General features: G+C 42.4%; 1 protein-coding gene across 4 annotated transcripts in view; it reads right to left on the bottom strand.

Moving 5' to 3' along the window:
• The window catches only part of ESRP1 (epithelial splicing regulatory protein 1), a 36,064-nt gene extending 20,053 nt beyond the window's left edge, over positions 1–16,011 (bottom strand). For 3 of the 4 annotated variants that reach the window (XM_014965254.1, XM_014965257.1, XM_014965256.1), the window contains exons 1-9: positions 15,880–16,011; positions 15,541–15,669; positions 14,570–14,683; positions 12,323–12,437; positions 3,966–4,064; positions 3,805–3,859; positions 1,676–1,786; positions 1,453–1,585; positions 1,328–1,370 (exon numbers count right to left, since the gene is read on the bottom strand). In XM_014965254.1, the coding sequence (XP_014820740.1) occupies positions 1,328–1,370; positions 1,453–1,585; positions 1,676–1,786; positions 3,805–3,859; positions 3,966–4,064; positions 12,323–12,437; positions 14,570–14,683; positions 15,541–15,669; positions 15,880–16,011 (931 nt within the window). The remainder of the gene's footprint in view (positions 1–1,327; positions 1,371–1,452; positions 1,586–1,675; positions 1,787–3,804; positions 3,860–3,965; positions 4,065–12,322; positions 12,438–14,569; positions 14,684–15,540; positions 15,670–15,879) is intronic. The other variant, XM_014965255.1, reaches the window with a different exon arrangement.
• Positions 16,012–16,048: the final 37 nt, after the last annotated feature.

Below are 16,048 nucleotides of genomic sequence, written 5' to 3'. Positions count from 1 at the left end.
ATAGAATGCTTCTTATTAAAGTCTAACAATGTTACTCCATCATTTGGAAGAGATTCATCCTTATTCAAAGGGAAAACAGAAAGTACTTGCAATGTTCAGAGCCCAAGAAAAGCACAGTTTGTGAATCTCTTGCATCACCAGTATCTGTGCTACCATACACCTTGTCTTTCTAAGGTATGAATACTTTCCATACGCTCTGAAGCAGTAATATGTAGTAACCAAGTACTCAGACCATTGTGCTGGGAAAGAAAGTTGTAAGGGCATGTTGAAAACAGCTCAAGAATTTAATCCTATCCAGATAAAACTGCCAGTCTGCCAATTCTGCTTTCAGCATCTCTGAAAGTGGAGAGTAGAAATCTCTCAGACACTGATATTCATACTTATAACTTTACCCTAACCAAAGCTAGCTGCTAACCAACTTCACATCTTGATATGGTTCCTTCACTTACAGCTAGCTCATTCTGTGAAGTTTGGTGGTGCTAAATACACACCATTTCTCCCCCAGTGTCAGTGTGCAACATCTTTATTTGAATGGTATAACTATTACTAAGCCTATCAATTTGCTATTTATTTGACAGCTTCAGTAGCCTCTCCCACTCTAAAACCTCAACCTCAGACACCCAATTAGTCATTTATAATCCTCAGACCAAATCTCCATCAGGAACCAACAAGAACCTTAAGGTAGTATGGTAGATACATAACAGCTTATCAGATATTAACTCAAATTCTGTATGTTTGCAGTCGAAGGAGAGGAAAAGAGACCATGGGAGAGTTTCTAAAGCAAGTTTTGCAGCCTTTCAATTCAATGCTGCAAATATTTCAAAATTCCCCTTAAATAAGCACTCCCTCTGAATTCCTCCTTTAGTTTGAGGCAAAGATTTGATTTGAAGAAAATCAGTTCTGTAAATCCCTTGTTATTTACCCTGTGATACCTGTTTGCTTTTACGTGCAAGTCTCCACAGCAACAGCAGTCATATTGTTTTGAAAAACTACTCTGTTTTTGTTTTTCAGCAATCAATAACATTTAGGTCCCTCCAGTTAAGGCAGCAACCTCACAAATTAAGGTGATAAGCAAGATTACCTTGCCTGATCAAATCCTTATTTGACAGGCTGCTTGAAAACGACAAGAATGTGGAAGACAAAGACGGACAGATAAATCATGGAACACCTTGGACTGCTGCTAGCAGAGTACATAGTCAGCAACACACCAGCCAACTACTTGTTCAAATAAAGAAAGTGAAAGGCCACATCCAACAGGAGCAATTTACAGCCAAAAGTTACAGATGCTGATGGAACAAACCCTCCCTTCTCACTCCCTAAAAATTACCTCCTGCAATTTTAAGGAAGTCTTCACCTGTTGCCTTGTATACCTAAGGAAAGAAAAAGAACATGTGATTGGCATGCTATTGGCACTGCTGTGGAGAAGAGTATTACAAAGAAAACATCACACACCTCAATGTAGCGATTCCCCATGTGATGCTTGTGCCTTTGTAGTGCTAGATCTCTATGCTCTTCACTTACAAACCTCACAAGAGCTTCCCCGTTCCTCCTACCCTGGGCATTGAGACAGAGCGCGGCACCTCCCCTGCAGGATTTAAATCAAAAGAGAGATAGAACTCCATGACTGACACAGACAAAATACTACAAATGTAGAGGTAAATTCTAAGCTACTGACTTGGCAATATTTAGGCCTTTGAAAAATCTTGCTATGTCCTGGTCAGACGACTGCCACGGCAATCCTCTTGCTCGGATAACAGCGTTGTCGTCCACAAGTTCCATCTTGCTGCTGCGGGCACAGAAAGAGGGATTAATGAGGGATCTGCCTGTAGTATCCACCACACACCACCCTCCTGCTTGTCACCTGTGCTCCAGGGACAGGCTCCTGTCCCTGCTCTGTGTCTACAGAATGGCACTGCCAGGGCAGTGAGGGCTAGGTGCCACCACCATCCAAAGCCACTGCTCGTGTCTCTCCTCAGGGAACATCTGCTCTGTTAAGCTGCCCCTTTCCCAGCTCCCTTTTCCTTCTTTGCCACGTTTGCTCCTTGAACTCTCATCTCTTTCAGTGTTTCCTACTTATTCTCCACCCCTGACAGACCGATGGTTTGTGCTTCTCCATTGTTTGAACAGTTACTGGTATAAAACTAAACTTGCTATTCTATCCTTAGCTAAGTGGATGTTGAAGCAGAGCAGTTAGATGTAACTGAGGTTAGTGCTTATTATTTGTGCTGTGACACTGTGAAAGAGGCAGTCACAACTCAAGACCAAGTCTGCTCAAGGTTATACTCAGCAGAGGACTCCTGCCCAAAGACTTCAGCCTTAACATCACTTGTTCGGGCCATCTCTGTGCTGCCAGAGACTAACACAGCTACAGGCTACATGGGCTGCTTGGCTCGGGAATAGCTCAGACACAGAAACCCAGGTTTAATTGGTCATTACCAGTGTCTCTTTTGTTCTCCTGCATGTTAAAAGCACCACGTAGAACAAGACACTCAGAGCTCCTGAAGGCTGCCTTTCTGGCTATTGCAAGGAAGAAGAGACCATGGGACTGGCTAAGCAAGACAGAGATGTTCCTCAGCAGCAGAGGGCTCACTCCTACAAAAGGGCTGTGTTGTCCTGTTGTAGCAAGCTCATGTTTCTCACTTAGATTTTAATTTCTCAGACGACCTTTCTGTAGGTGTCTGCCCCAAACCGTTTGCCCCGCCTGCTAATTCTGAACTTCTCACTATCACAAATAAAATAGGAATCTTCCACCTCATCCCAGGATTTTGTTGGTGAAAAGGAAAAGGCTTAGAACACTGCTACAAAATAACCCTTGAACTAATCTCACTGGATACTTTCTGCCAATATTGTTGCATTCTTTTCTTGCTACTTTTGGCTCCGAAGAGTGAGCATCATCTACCATTATGACAGTTCCCTAATCAGGAAGGGGGAAGTAAATATTCATGCAAGATAGGGATCTAAGTGAGGTCACTTTAACACCAGTCTCTTGCGATGCTGTGGAGGGAGCATCCAGCAAACCACTGAGAAAAAAAAAATAATCTGTATTCACACAAATAAATGCATGATCACATTTGCCCCATCCCTGGAGGGGTTCAAGGCCAGGCTGGATGGGGCTTGGAGCAACCTGGTCTGGTGGGAGGTGTCCCTGCCCAGGGCAGGGGGGTTGGAACTCGATGATCTTTGAGGTCCCTTCCAACCCAAACCATTCTGTGATTTTATGATTTAAAAAACCCAACAACAAAACAGTCATCAAAAGTAGATACAGCTTTTATGTTTAAAACATATCCAGGGAGACAACAATCATCATTGCCAAAGCAATTTACTAGTAGCACAGTATCTTTGGCACAGTATCTTTATGGAAATGTTTCTTCCCTATTAAATAAAACAAAACACCTCATTATGTGTATTCAGGAACTCTGAAAAAAATTGCAGGAAAAGTACGTTAGTACCAATAGGGCTACTTCTGCAAAATGCTTTTGTTCTTTGTTAATAGCACAGCACACTTAACGTCCATTATAAGTACTTATTAGCAGAACCCAGAACTACCAGAAACTATCTTAAAGGCAACATTTAAGCCTAGCAAAAAAAAATGGCTTGCATCTGATCATAAAATATCTATTCCCTTTCCCACTTAAAGCATCTAATTTATTGCTACAAGCAGTGGCAAGATAAATAAAAATAATGGGAACAGCTATTTGCAAATTAGGAATACAGAGAAGTATAGCTTATTTAAACAGCGTCTTGGGGAAAAAAAAAAAAAGGAGGGGAGGAGGGGTGCAGCAAGAAGAGGGAGAAGGTACTTACCAAGGCCCACTTTCAAATTTGTAGTTCACTCTTTCTGGATCTGAAAATCTGTGATCTATGAAATACAGTACAAGTTATTTTCTTTTTCCTCAGCATAAAAGAGAGGCAGGAAAAAAACCAAGAAAGCAATACAGAAAAACTCATTGATCTCAATCACTTACTGTATGGTTCAGATATTAGTGTTAAAATAATATTCCCCATATCTTCAACTTGAGAGGCTCCATAGGGAAATGCTGGACTGCTCTTGTCAAGATTCAAATCTTTATGCTGGAGTTAAGTCAATCATCACCAAACAGATTTCTAATTGGCTTCCTGCTACAGCAACAAGCTTTCATGTTATCCTTGATGGTAAATCTCTTCTCAAGGGAAGATTTAATCCCTCTTCCTGCTGGGATACATCAGCTGATCTGCCTTGGCCTCTAACTACTGCCACCTGCGGGAGTGTGAGGTCACTCCAGAAAGTGTCTGGGGACATGAGACCCCATAATAAGAACATATATATTTAACATGCTCATGCATTATGTATGTTTGACAGATACGCTTTTGCATGCAGAAGAGACTGGAGTCCTGTCCTCTTTAATTAAGATCTTCTTTAATCTCTAGGGGAAGATCTGGGGAAGGAGGAGAAGCAAACCATTAACTAGAAGCTCCAGAAACAGGAGGATATACCACATGCTTTCTGAACAAGTAAATCTCAAAGTAAAATAAATATTTTACCATTTCCACAAAATTCACAAGTGGTACCTTATCTAAACCTTGTCTATTAGAAGTTAGAACTTGAGGTTTTTTGCTGTTACACGGAAGCATTTTGAGAATCTGGTAAGAGTACACCACTGGAGATAACCAGGAGACAAATCAGAGTCCCACAGCCCATATCTTCTTTGAGCTGAAGGATTTTGGAAGATGATAGCAAGGATAAGCTCTCCTGCCAATAGAGAGCAGAAAGTGTTCTGTCCTGGAAAGACAGACTGTAGAATGACCACATAAAACCCCCACATTCATAAAAGGAGACTAAATTTGTGTGAAAAAGCAGATGGTATGTGCAACTTAAAACAGAATTTACTATGGTATCTCTTCTGCTTTCTGTCATATTTGTCCCTCTCTAACACCAGACTAGAGGACTGTAAGATTACTTGCAATTCTACTCAATCATTTATAATGCAAATTTTTTTAAAAGGTCTTTTCCATTCACATCATTTTTTTTTTTTATTTTTTGATGATTGCAGGGTAAGAGAACCCAACAAGAAGAGAACAAGAAGTGAAATAAAGCAGTTTAAGAATAGAATTTGCTTTTTTGACTTCTGTTATCACTTTGCATCAAGACTTTAGAGCAAAAGTGAAAGAGTTTCTTTAACAAGATCTATCCTGGCATAGCAGTGCAATAATACAAGACATTCAAACCAGTCAATTATTTCCCCACATTGAAAAAAACTACATTAGACACATTTCAAATGCTCTGAAGTTTGCATATTTGTGCTCAAAAGTTGCTTCTTGGTCTTTTCTCTTAAAAGAAAAAACAAAACAAAAACTTTCTCCACCTAGAGCTTAGTACATTTTGCATCGGCAGATGCCTACATGAAGGGCAGGGAACAGAACAACAGCTTCTGGAGAAAAAGATGCCACACAACAGCTCTGTCGTATCACTTCATCAACAGGGGAGGCAGCACAAATTTTATTGTGAAATAAAGTCTTCCCTATTCTTTGTGGCATGACTGCAAGGCACACCCGCAAAACTTTATTTTTTTTTAAACTTATTTTTGAAGTTTAACTGTTATGTTGTTGTGAGATTGATATGATTTAGGTCAGACTGGCCACTGAAACAAATGAGAGATGTTCTTCCCCACCTCTCTCTCTCTCTCCAAGGAGAGGAGAGAGAGAGAGAGAGAGAAGAGACTTGTGAGTTTAGAAAAGAAACTAAACTACTATAATGAAATATTAATAAAATGAAAATAATGAAATATATACAATATATACAAAGCCAGTATTGAGCTCCCAGGATGATGATCACATCACCAATTGGCACTGGGAAGGTCCCAGACTGGACTCAGTGACTCCACCCTCCTCAGACATTGGTCATTGAAGAAAGAGAGCTGACCCTTTGATCCCTCAGCTTTTATACTGAGCATGATGCAGATGGGGTGGAATACCCCTGTTGGTCAGTTTTGGGTCACCTGTCCTGTCCTGAGGGTGGGACCCCTCTACGCTTTTCTGCTTCTGACCCTCCAACAAGGCAAATAAAGTTAGCTGACCTTGGTTGTTATAGCAGTAAGTATAAGCGAGAGCTTCTCCAAATACCATTCCTCAGCATAAATTAGAAACAATGAGGTTTTATCTCTCTGGGAGTGAACAGTATCTGGACAATATGCTGTTAGTTTCACAGAGTTCAGTTAGAAGAGGCTTAGCTGCAAAGTAAAATTACCAAACAGAACACTAGTTCTGTTTTACCTCAAACCAGGACCGAGATTAAAAACAATTTCAATTGAATTAATGAACTCCTCTTCCACAGCAAGAAAAGGAAAGCTGCTGTGCCAACACAATACACTTTGAGGCTAATTTGATTTTGAGGCTTTGTTGGTGTCAAGTGTGCACTGGAGTATGGAAGGTTAGAGGACAGTGCTTAGTTTTAAAGAACATTTGAAGTTTAAGTGAATTATCATAGTTTAAAAAAAGAAAATTTAAATCAGTGATCCCTCCCCTCTGACTGCTTGACTAAACACAGTTTGCTTTGCCATTACCCTCCCTCCCAGTGCCTTCTTTGGAGTAAAGTAGTGAGAACATTAAACAGTTTTCTTAAAAACCAAGCTAAAAATCTTGAACAAACCACATCAAACAACCTTAAAGAAAAGTTTAAGAGACTATCAGTATTTATGACAGCAAGAAGCTTCTTCATTGCAGTATCTCTTCCTAAACTGTACACTCCAGCTTATCTCCTCCCCGCCCCCTGGGGAAAGGGGGGGGTGTGTGAAAATAAAAATAACCCACAAACAGAACCCCTTGCAGAGAGGGGCACTTAATCAGCACAACACGGGTGTTTCTGGGCACCTCATCTATCAATCAGAGCAGACGAGTGCTTCTCCTCCTTTGCCTGACACCCTTTCCCCTGCAGAATCCAACAACTCCACGCTGCGGTATCTCTTTGAGAGAACCAGAAGCTGCCAAAGACACAGGTATCTCAATGCTTGTCCTGCCTGGCCAGTTGGGTTTTTTTTTTTTTAATGTTCTTTCCTCTGTCAAAGTGAAGATAAATCGGGTAGGAGTTCCAAGAGCTATTACAGCAGGGGACACGCACACGCATGCTCTTGGCTGTTAGACTCTGCTGTCAAAACCCAAGAGACATTTCAGTATTTCCCTTTTGCCAAGCCAGAGATCCCTACAAGCCATCACCCGCTGGAGAAGGGATCACAGCAGTGTGAAGGAGCTGGGAATTTATAGCAAGGCTATCCCACGAGGAGAAACAAACAACTCCCCCACCCTACGTTCATCTTTTTCAGAAAACATTTTCATGGAAAATATTGATCAACAGGAGACAGATAGTTTCTAAAAACACCCCAACGCTGACAGAAGTGGGTACCAGGTGTTCAGACACAGGGAGCCAGTTGTGCCAAGGAACTCTGCATTAATACACACACAGTGGGAGTGGAGGAAGAAAGTCATCAACATTAGGAGGAGTGAGAAATTGCTCGCACCTTCGCCCACTGGAAGCAAGGCTTTTAGGTAAGATTGGAGAAGAAAAATGATAGTTTTCTGCACATGTGAAGAATATGTTAATAACAACACTAAGTGAAAACCTGAATTGTAAGGACCAAGACTGACTACAGATGGATGGATGAACTCCTATGAACAAAGGCACTAGAAATTATGGGCACTTGGGGAAAAGCTATTAATGGAATAGTCTTTACAAAACCCACCCCTTGTTCTGTGAAGGGGTAAGAGACCACACGTGTTTGTGTGCAGTGATATTTAAAGGTTGCCTCTCCTGGGCCATTGGAAAGAGTTGGTTGCAGTGGATAAATCAAAGTTCACATTTAAAGACGTGTTAGAAAACAGACCTGGCTCTCCAAAGCTACTACATACAAAAGCACACATACATATGTTCTAAATGAAGCAACAGGCAAAAGACACTCCCAAATAACAAGGCAGGATGAGAAACAAGAAACTTCTTGATCTTGCTGCGCAGCTGCAGTACCACCTCCTGCAACACTCAGCAAGCCAGAAAGAGGGGTGGGCTGGGGGGAGGCATATTCTTTACCAGGGCTGCCTGTATAATATGGAAGCAGTTTCCAAATAATTTCCTCAGATTCATCACCACAGCTTCACCCACTGCCAGCACCCTCCAAGAATTCTTCCCTCCCACTATCTCTTCCATGCCTCTCAATCCCTTTCTTCACTATGACAGCAGAAATACTGAACAACTAACTTAGCTCCAAGATGACATCAACTGGTATTGCAATTGTGCTCTGCCCTCATCCTCTTTCCTCCTTTGTTCTGTTTAAGTCTCTTCAGGCAGAAGATTATATCTTTTTAAACACTACTTTGCATAAGAGTCATCTGATATTACCCAGTTCCTGGGTACTATCACAGGAAATAACACAAATAACAATATGCAAGATTCTCAGGTAATACCCAATAATGGGCTTTTTATTGCCAGAGTTAAATACTACTGTTTATAACTGCTTCATATCATTGCTTTCAGGACACCCAGGTCAAAAAAAAATTTAAAAAGGCAACCAAACCCAAGTTTCAGTTTCAGTGTTGCAGTGTTGTAGTAGTTACTTCTTATCCAGCACATTAAGCAGGCTGAAGTACACCTGTGTTTCTATTGACAACATCCAGCAGATACTCCTAAGTAAGGAGTTATCCTCACAAACCCAGTTCAGAAGGGAGCGGAGCAAACCTTGCACTGGAGGAAGCAAGAGCTATTTGCCATTTAATGGCTTCTGCACACCCTATCTTGAGGCAAAGGATGAGTCTTCAGACCGAATAGGAATAGTCATGCAAGCTTTGTTCACTCCACCCTGAAGGCACTCACAGCGGAGAAAACTGGCTCAGCAAGCTTTGCAAATCAAGAAGTGCAGCAAGTATGGGAGGTACAGAGAGCGCAAGAACAACCCTGCTCCTTTTGTATACTTACACATGTTTAAAAAAAAAAAAAAAAAGATTTCGACAGACCTGAGCTCCTTTCTCTGCCGGAACATGATCGCTTCTCAAGTTCTTTTTGTTACTCGAAATTTCTCATAATCGCTACTCTTACACAATACTGACTAAAGAAAGTCTGCTAGAAGACTGTCTCCTCCACCAAAAACTGTTTTAAGATGGTAAGTTAGACAGCAGTAACACTCTGAGACACTGGTTACTATTAGTCTCAGTTCTTCCTCAGTCCCTCAAATGTAATGGCATTTTAAATGTTTCCTTGCCTTGAATTAAAAGAAATCAGTGAATGTTTGTACAAGAAATGTTTGATTTCTTGGGAGGGAGGAATGCAAAGCTTTCACCTGAGCTCTTGGATTTGGAATGGTTTCATTGCTGTACTACACAGTTTCAAGTAGTTTGCTGAAACAGTAAGTCCCGTAAGTACTTTCTAAAGGAAGAATAACCCAGCCAATTATTCAGTTTAATATCCCTATCCTCTTTTTTCAAGATTGTGCTTGCCTTGGCTGCAAGAAATACATAGGTAAGCACCAATAGTTGGTGCATAGCGTGTGTTATACACTGGAATATATATCTTGAATGGTTGTGCAGTAGGAATTTATCTCCCTTGACTGTTGGGAGCAAGAGTACCTTTCTCCATTTGCCTACCATTTGTTGTTTAATCAAATATTAGCCATCAAAATAAAAGCTTTTAGAAGACTCCTCGAAATTTAAATGACTGTAGAATAATACCCAGCTTTCTCCTAATTCTCTCATACCACGAGTTTCCTCTCACTGATTACAGCCATCTTACATGTGCCCAAAATTAATTCTAGTCCTGCTACTTCCACTTTATAAATGCAGGTCTTTTGCATCTCTAGTCAGTACCCTACCCCCAACCAAAACCTTCTATCCCCCCCAAATGCTAACAAACATGGCCCAGTGTAGTTTGTATTGCACAGATCATGGAAAATCCCCCTCATGCACCCCCTTTAGCTGTGGGGTAGAAAGTTTGCACTTCCTACAAGAATAACAAGGGCTTGGTCAGATCCTGTGCACTAATCTGCAACTCCATTTCAACCTACTCCATTTGTTTTTGTGTCCCCACCATAGCATATTCACTTCAAATCCAAATTACTTTTCACTTAGACATTTTGCTTTCTTTGCTACATAGTTGTCTCAGGAGGAAAGTAGCTGTCCCACTTACATGAAGGAACAAAAAAAACCAAGAAGACTTCTGCACAGAAGTGTTTGAACTAGTCTTTAGACTTCGCACCTGCTTCAACAATTTAGGGGTTTTGTTTGTTTGTTTTTGGAATCCTAAGCATGTCCAGACTCTCCAAGTGCAATTAACTTACACAGCTTCTCACACCAAGGAGAGATTAATTTGGCACATTTCAGCAAGGGTGAGGAAGAAGAAAGTTATCATATTTGCCAATAAAAAGAAAACAAATTATTTTACTTTTTTTGGTCTCTGCATCCTCTGCCCCCAGTGCTCACAAGCTACGTAGGGCAGAGACAGTTAATTTCAGCCACATTCCATAAACATAGCAAGTTTACACATAAGAGCATCAGCAGTTAGAAAACAAGACAAACCACAAAGATTAATATAAAGCCAGAATGAAGTTATTTAGGCTTATATGCCTTAAGAAGCATATCAGATAATATGTAACTTCATTCTTATTCCTAGACTGAGTCTCTAGGATCTTGGAGGAAGTACCGTTGGCAACTGCCAAACCCACCCTCAGATGGTACTGACTCTTTAGGGGCTTCCTGACAGTCAGGTAACACAGAGCAGTCTGCTCCTCTCTCCCAGCAGGCAGGGACCACACAGCCTGTCACTGTCCCTCAGCTCACCAGTGACACTCCAGGTGGCCCCAGTCATACACCTATTTCCAGCTCACGTCAAAGCATCTCTAAACAACATATTAAGTTTTTGACCACAACTTTAAGAAGTCTCCATCATCCTGCTTTTAGACTATGCAACACAAGAATTTATTGTGCTTTTCTACATAAAAATTCACACTCCTTCACTACGTGTACTGCTTTGCTTCAGAATGGGGGGAGAAGTGGTTTCTGCCCCTTCACTAGGGACAAGTTCCTGTGCAACCTGCTCTGGGTGGACCTGCTTTGGCAGGGGGGTTGGACTAGATGGTCTCCAGAGGTCCCTTCCAACCCCATGTGAGTCTGTGAGATTAATTTTAATTTGCAGATGGTAAAGCAGAGCAGACAGCCTCCAGTATTCAACCCTATGGTTAAACACAGAAAAAAAAAAAAATCCACATGTGCCTAGATATTTTATGCCCCTCACCACAGGTACAAAGCCCAGGCAATATTAACCCTGCAGTGAAAGGCCAAAATAATTCAGAAGCAACAAACTTTTGAGTCTGAAAAATATATCAGCTCTTAATGGCAACTGCTCTATGGACACAATGAACTAGTCAGAGGAAAAAAGTTATTAAAAGCAATAACCATCAATAAAAAGAATTAAAAATACTCTTAAACTCATTATCCCTCCTTGCTAGCTAACTTTTGTGGTGACTGCTACAATATGTCAGTAGGGAAGCCAAGTGTTTTCCATGTCCAAGAGCATGTTTGAGACGAGGAGCGGAGCCCACAGCAAGAGGGGAGGGTGCCAGGGAAGCGAGGAGGAAGGCACAGCCAAATCATACACAGCCCCAGTTTCGGCTCCAGTAATTACACATGATATGCCAACAAAACCAAGCTAAGACTAGCAAAGAGCCAGACAGGACTGGGTTACAGACCACTTAAAACTACTCAGAAAGTAATTTTAGACATCCCTATCACTAAAAATGGAAATTGAGTGCATCTTATTGCCAGCCCAGCCTCACCTTGCGAGGTGTAACATGTACAGCTTCCATGAGAGCTATTACCACGTGTGCCAACAAGCATCCCTACCTTAGGTTTACTCCTGAATCAAAGAATGACTACAAGTTCACATCAAGAATAACCATTCCCTCTCCTAAAAATTAAGATGGTCTCCCAAAATTCACTCTTACCTAAAAGCAAAATAAGAAAATCTTACTGATGCAACAAACAACCTCACAAACTTAATATTGGGATTCATATCAGAGATTTGAACAAATGTGACAGTTACACTAAACTGTGAAGTTTAATGAGACAAAACTATAAAGGGAGCAAAGAAAATGTAGAGAAATCAAGAAGAAATACAGGCTTTTCCCCATGGAAGCATGCGTCCTCATCTGTTTTTATCTTTATCTTTGTGAGAAAGCTCAGTACAGCTCTGAGTCACTCATTAAAAAGTTATACCACCCCTGAATGTGTGTTGCAAGCATTACTCACGCAGCTCTGTCCTAAAATCCAGCCAAAGCTGCAAGAGCAGTAGGCACCGTCACTGTTAAAAGGATACACTCTCTCATGGCTGCAACATCGAGTTTGCTAACGTCAGGTGAGCCGGGACAACACTTCTTGAACTCTTTCCGCAAGTCAAAAAAGGAGTAGAAGCATTCTGGCAGTAAAATGTTCTGTAAAAGGACAAAGTAACGACTGTCAGCCAGGGTGAGTTTCATCTACTTTGTCTTCAGACACAAAACTTTCTAACAATTTTCTTATAACGGCTAGGGAAACACAAACAGCCTTCGCTACAGAGAAACTCACGTAGCTCTTTTTAGCCATCTAAGTTTGTTTATAAACTTTTTTGCTTAAGCAGCTTCCTCTCTACATGGTTTAAAGAGAGATGTGCTTTTTCACTGCCAGGGAAACATTTGCCATTATTACTAGTGCCTCAAATGCAATATATACGTAGGAGAGCAAACGCCTGCTATTGCAACATTTATCATCAATTCTTGATTCCAATTTTAACTGCAAAGAGCCAGAGGGCTCTCGGTTCAGTTTATGGAGCCAAGCAAATTTTGCAAGACCAGCAGAAGACATTTTGCTTCATAGACAAGGCTGAGTTTTCAGAGAATCATCACACTTTAAATATTTGTTCCCTTAAAAAAAAAAAAGGAAGAAAGAAAACAACAACAAAAACCACCCAATTACGTGCAGATGAGGGTTTGATATGGGGCAGAGGTTGTCAGTCTACGTACGGTAACTGCTTTAATTGCAGCATACGAAGCCAGGAACAAGTTACGTAGCCCACTGGAAGTCAGTAAAACCCCTTTTTGCCCACCCACTACATCTACTACCTGCTTTTATATTTTATTTTTTTTTTGTGGAGTGAGAAGAAGACGACATGGAGAAGGCTCAGGGGAAGCTGTTTAAACCAACACAACCCCCTGCTCCTTCAGTTAGCTCTTCATCCCAGAGCTCCCCCACAGACACAATACTTCGTATTCTACTTCGCTGTCTGTTGCCTGCAGTGCCTCGCTAGATCCAAAGGAAGGGCTTTCTGTGATTTAACAACTAGTTACCATCTTGGCATTATAACAGAATGACAGGGCTATACGAAGACTCATTAGAGAGCCCAAAGAGAGAAGCTTAGATTCTAAAACAAGTTCTGCTTTGAGAACATTAGAGTTTATCTTAGCATATAGACAGGTGCATTAGACAAACAATACTCTTTAAAGACAAACTTATGAAAATTCAGGTGTGCTTGCCAAGATTTCCTGCTCTAGTTTTAGCAGGGCTGTTTTTCTTCCCCTGTGAGAGATCAAGTTCTGTGCTTCACTGACATTCAGTTAGAACAGTTGATGCCCATTCATTCTCTGAATACTGGTGAGCTGCTAGATTATTTCTTTTAAGATGCCCAGTCTGAATCAAATATATTCTCAAGAGCCTAGTGATTTCTGCCCATCTGGATTTTAGTTATTCCCCACCCTGATCTCAGGATTAGGATATTCACCAAAGAACCATTACAGGTCTCATAAACATCTGGTTTACTTGATCTAGGGGCAGCACAGAGCAGCAAATTGATGGGCACAGAGATCAGTTGCAAGGAGAGGAGCAGAACAGCTCAGTTAGAGCAACGCATGTTCACAACAAACTACAAAACAAGATCTTATTAATACTGAAGCCGTTATTTCAGGACTAGAGACTCAGCATATTGTTGCTGCTCCATCACTAATGAAAAGTAAGGTTGGAACCTCACAACACTGTTGTTGTGAGGCAATTTGGCAACTCAGAAGATACAGAAAACTCTAGGCTATGGGACTAGTCATGGCTCATAGCCTGCCTCAAACTACTGTTCAGCTCCTTACAAATCCGAGCACCGCCCTTGGAGCGTCAACTGAATACACACAGATTGAAAGCTGCTGAAGCTAAAGGTGAATGTAAAATTTCAAAAGGCAGTTTATGATTAAGGTGGTTAACTATTTGGCAACGCTTCCAAATTCCCACTCGTTAACCCATTAGTAGCTCCTACAGCTGTGGGAGCTACAAGTACTCTGTCAATGCATTACTCCTTTGTCAAACACTCAGCTCTAGAAAGTCTTCCTTCTGATTTAACTTAAAAAGGCTTCTCAGGGCCACATTAGCACAAGATATTGTCTGTATCTTCCTCAGGGACAGGCTCTTTAGTCTGGTGACCACATGACACATGAGCAACGTTTGTACTATGGTTGTGTGGAGGCATCTCCATACTAAAGAGAACTTGATCAGTTTTGCAAATCACATGAAGCACATCAAGAGTCAAACTTAAGCTACAACCACGTACCTTTTTGGAAGCTTCAGGGTGCAGAACCTGCCTGATGTGCAACTGTCCATCAGTACAGAAACAGAAGGAAGTACCTACACCGATGTTCAGCTCATTGCTCACAGACTGATTAAACTGAAAGCAGGAACAACAAAAGACATACATGTAGAAGATATCAGAGTGGCTGCTAGGCAGTGTCATCAGCTGGCAACATGCTATTCCTGGGCAGCAGGAACACGGAGCTGGAATTCCTTTTACTATGAGCCTAGTCCTTCACTTGTGTAGATTTTTTTCTTACTAGCTGAGCACATGATCACGTTCACGATAATTATCTTCACAAGGAAATGCCCCCTTTCCCCCCCTCTTCTAACAAAATGTGGCGACACAGCCCACATCACAGAAATAAATAGTTTTCCAGGAGCATTTACAAGAGCACTGCAAGGAGACATCAAGTTGGTTGCAGACACCTCAGGGAGCGCTGGAGTAACAGGGCCTTTCAGACAGGGCACCCAAGTACGTTGGAAAGCAGACAGACTTCCAGCCCTACCCTCAATGAGGGTCACAAACACCTCTCTGTTTATCTCGAGGCTTCGGTACTGTCTCCTTCCCAGGACTGATGAGCCACCACTCACCTTAACGAGCCCTGCCACCACCCAGCCTTTTTAGGATGCTGTTAAACTTGGCTTCTTCTAACACTGATTGGGGCTCGCTTTCAGCTGAAGCTCAGGCAACCACAACAGGGGGACACCTGACCCTGACCTTCATCTCCTGGGGTTCAGTTCCTCCCAAGGTGAACGAGCAGAAGGTAAGGGAGAAATCCCCACAAAGCCCACCACAAAACAGGCTGTCTGGCCCACACATCTGTGGAACCCCTGTGCCAGGCTCCACTTCCCCAGTGGCAGCGGCGAAGGGGATAAACAAGATGGTAAGACTGCCTCTACCTCACCAGGGAGTCCCCCAAGGGAGCCCAACACCCAGTTATGGAGAGTCACCTGTCTCAATGCCTGCTCCAGCGGTGGAGCCAGCGCCAGGCTCTCCGCATCCACCTGGGTCATCTCCTGGCACTCAGCTGTCAGCTCCGGGTGGTCAGGCCGGACCAGCACGTCGTGCAGGTGCCCCAGCTCCAGAAAAAACAGAGGAGGGACAAGTCAGCTCCCTAAAGCTAGAGTTCCCCACCTGAAGCACCAGCCCCTGTCCTCCACCAGAGCCTGCTCCAGCCTGGGGTGGCCACCACCAGCCCAGCGCTGAGGCCGCCCCTCCGGAACCCAGCAGGGCAGGGGGCCAAGGGGAGCAGCAGGTCTGGGGGGTGCTACCCCCTCAGGGGAAAATACCTCCTTACTCCTCAGGTCAACCACTTTCCACAGGAGCTGGAGCAGCTCTCGCTCATCCGAGCCCAGCCTTGCCCCGTTGGTGCCCGTCGTGGTGACAAAAAGGATCACCAGGTAGTCGGGAGACGCCGTCATGGTGCCAGTGGAAAGGATAAGAAAAAAAGGGGAGCAG

This window comes from Calidris pugnax, unplaced genomic scaffold, assembly GCF_001431845.1.
Source record: "Calidris pugnax isolate Ruff unplaced genomic scaffold, ASM143184v1 scaffold41, whole genome shotgun sequence".
In the NCBI taxonomy this organism is placed as follows: Eukaryota; Metazoa; Chordata; class Aves; order Charadriiformes; family Scolopacidae; genus Calidris; species Calidris pugnax.
The sequence above is the reverse complement of the archived record's forward strand: the minus strand, read 5'-3'. Positions and strand labels throughout refer to the sequence as shown.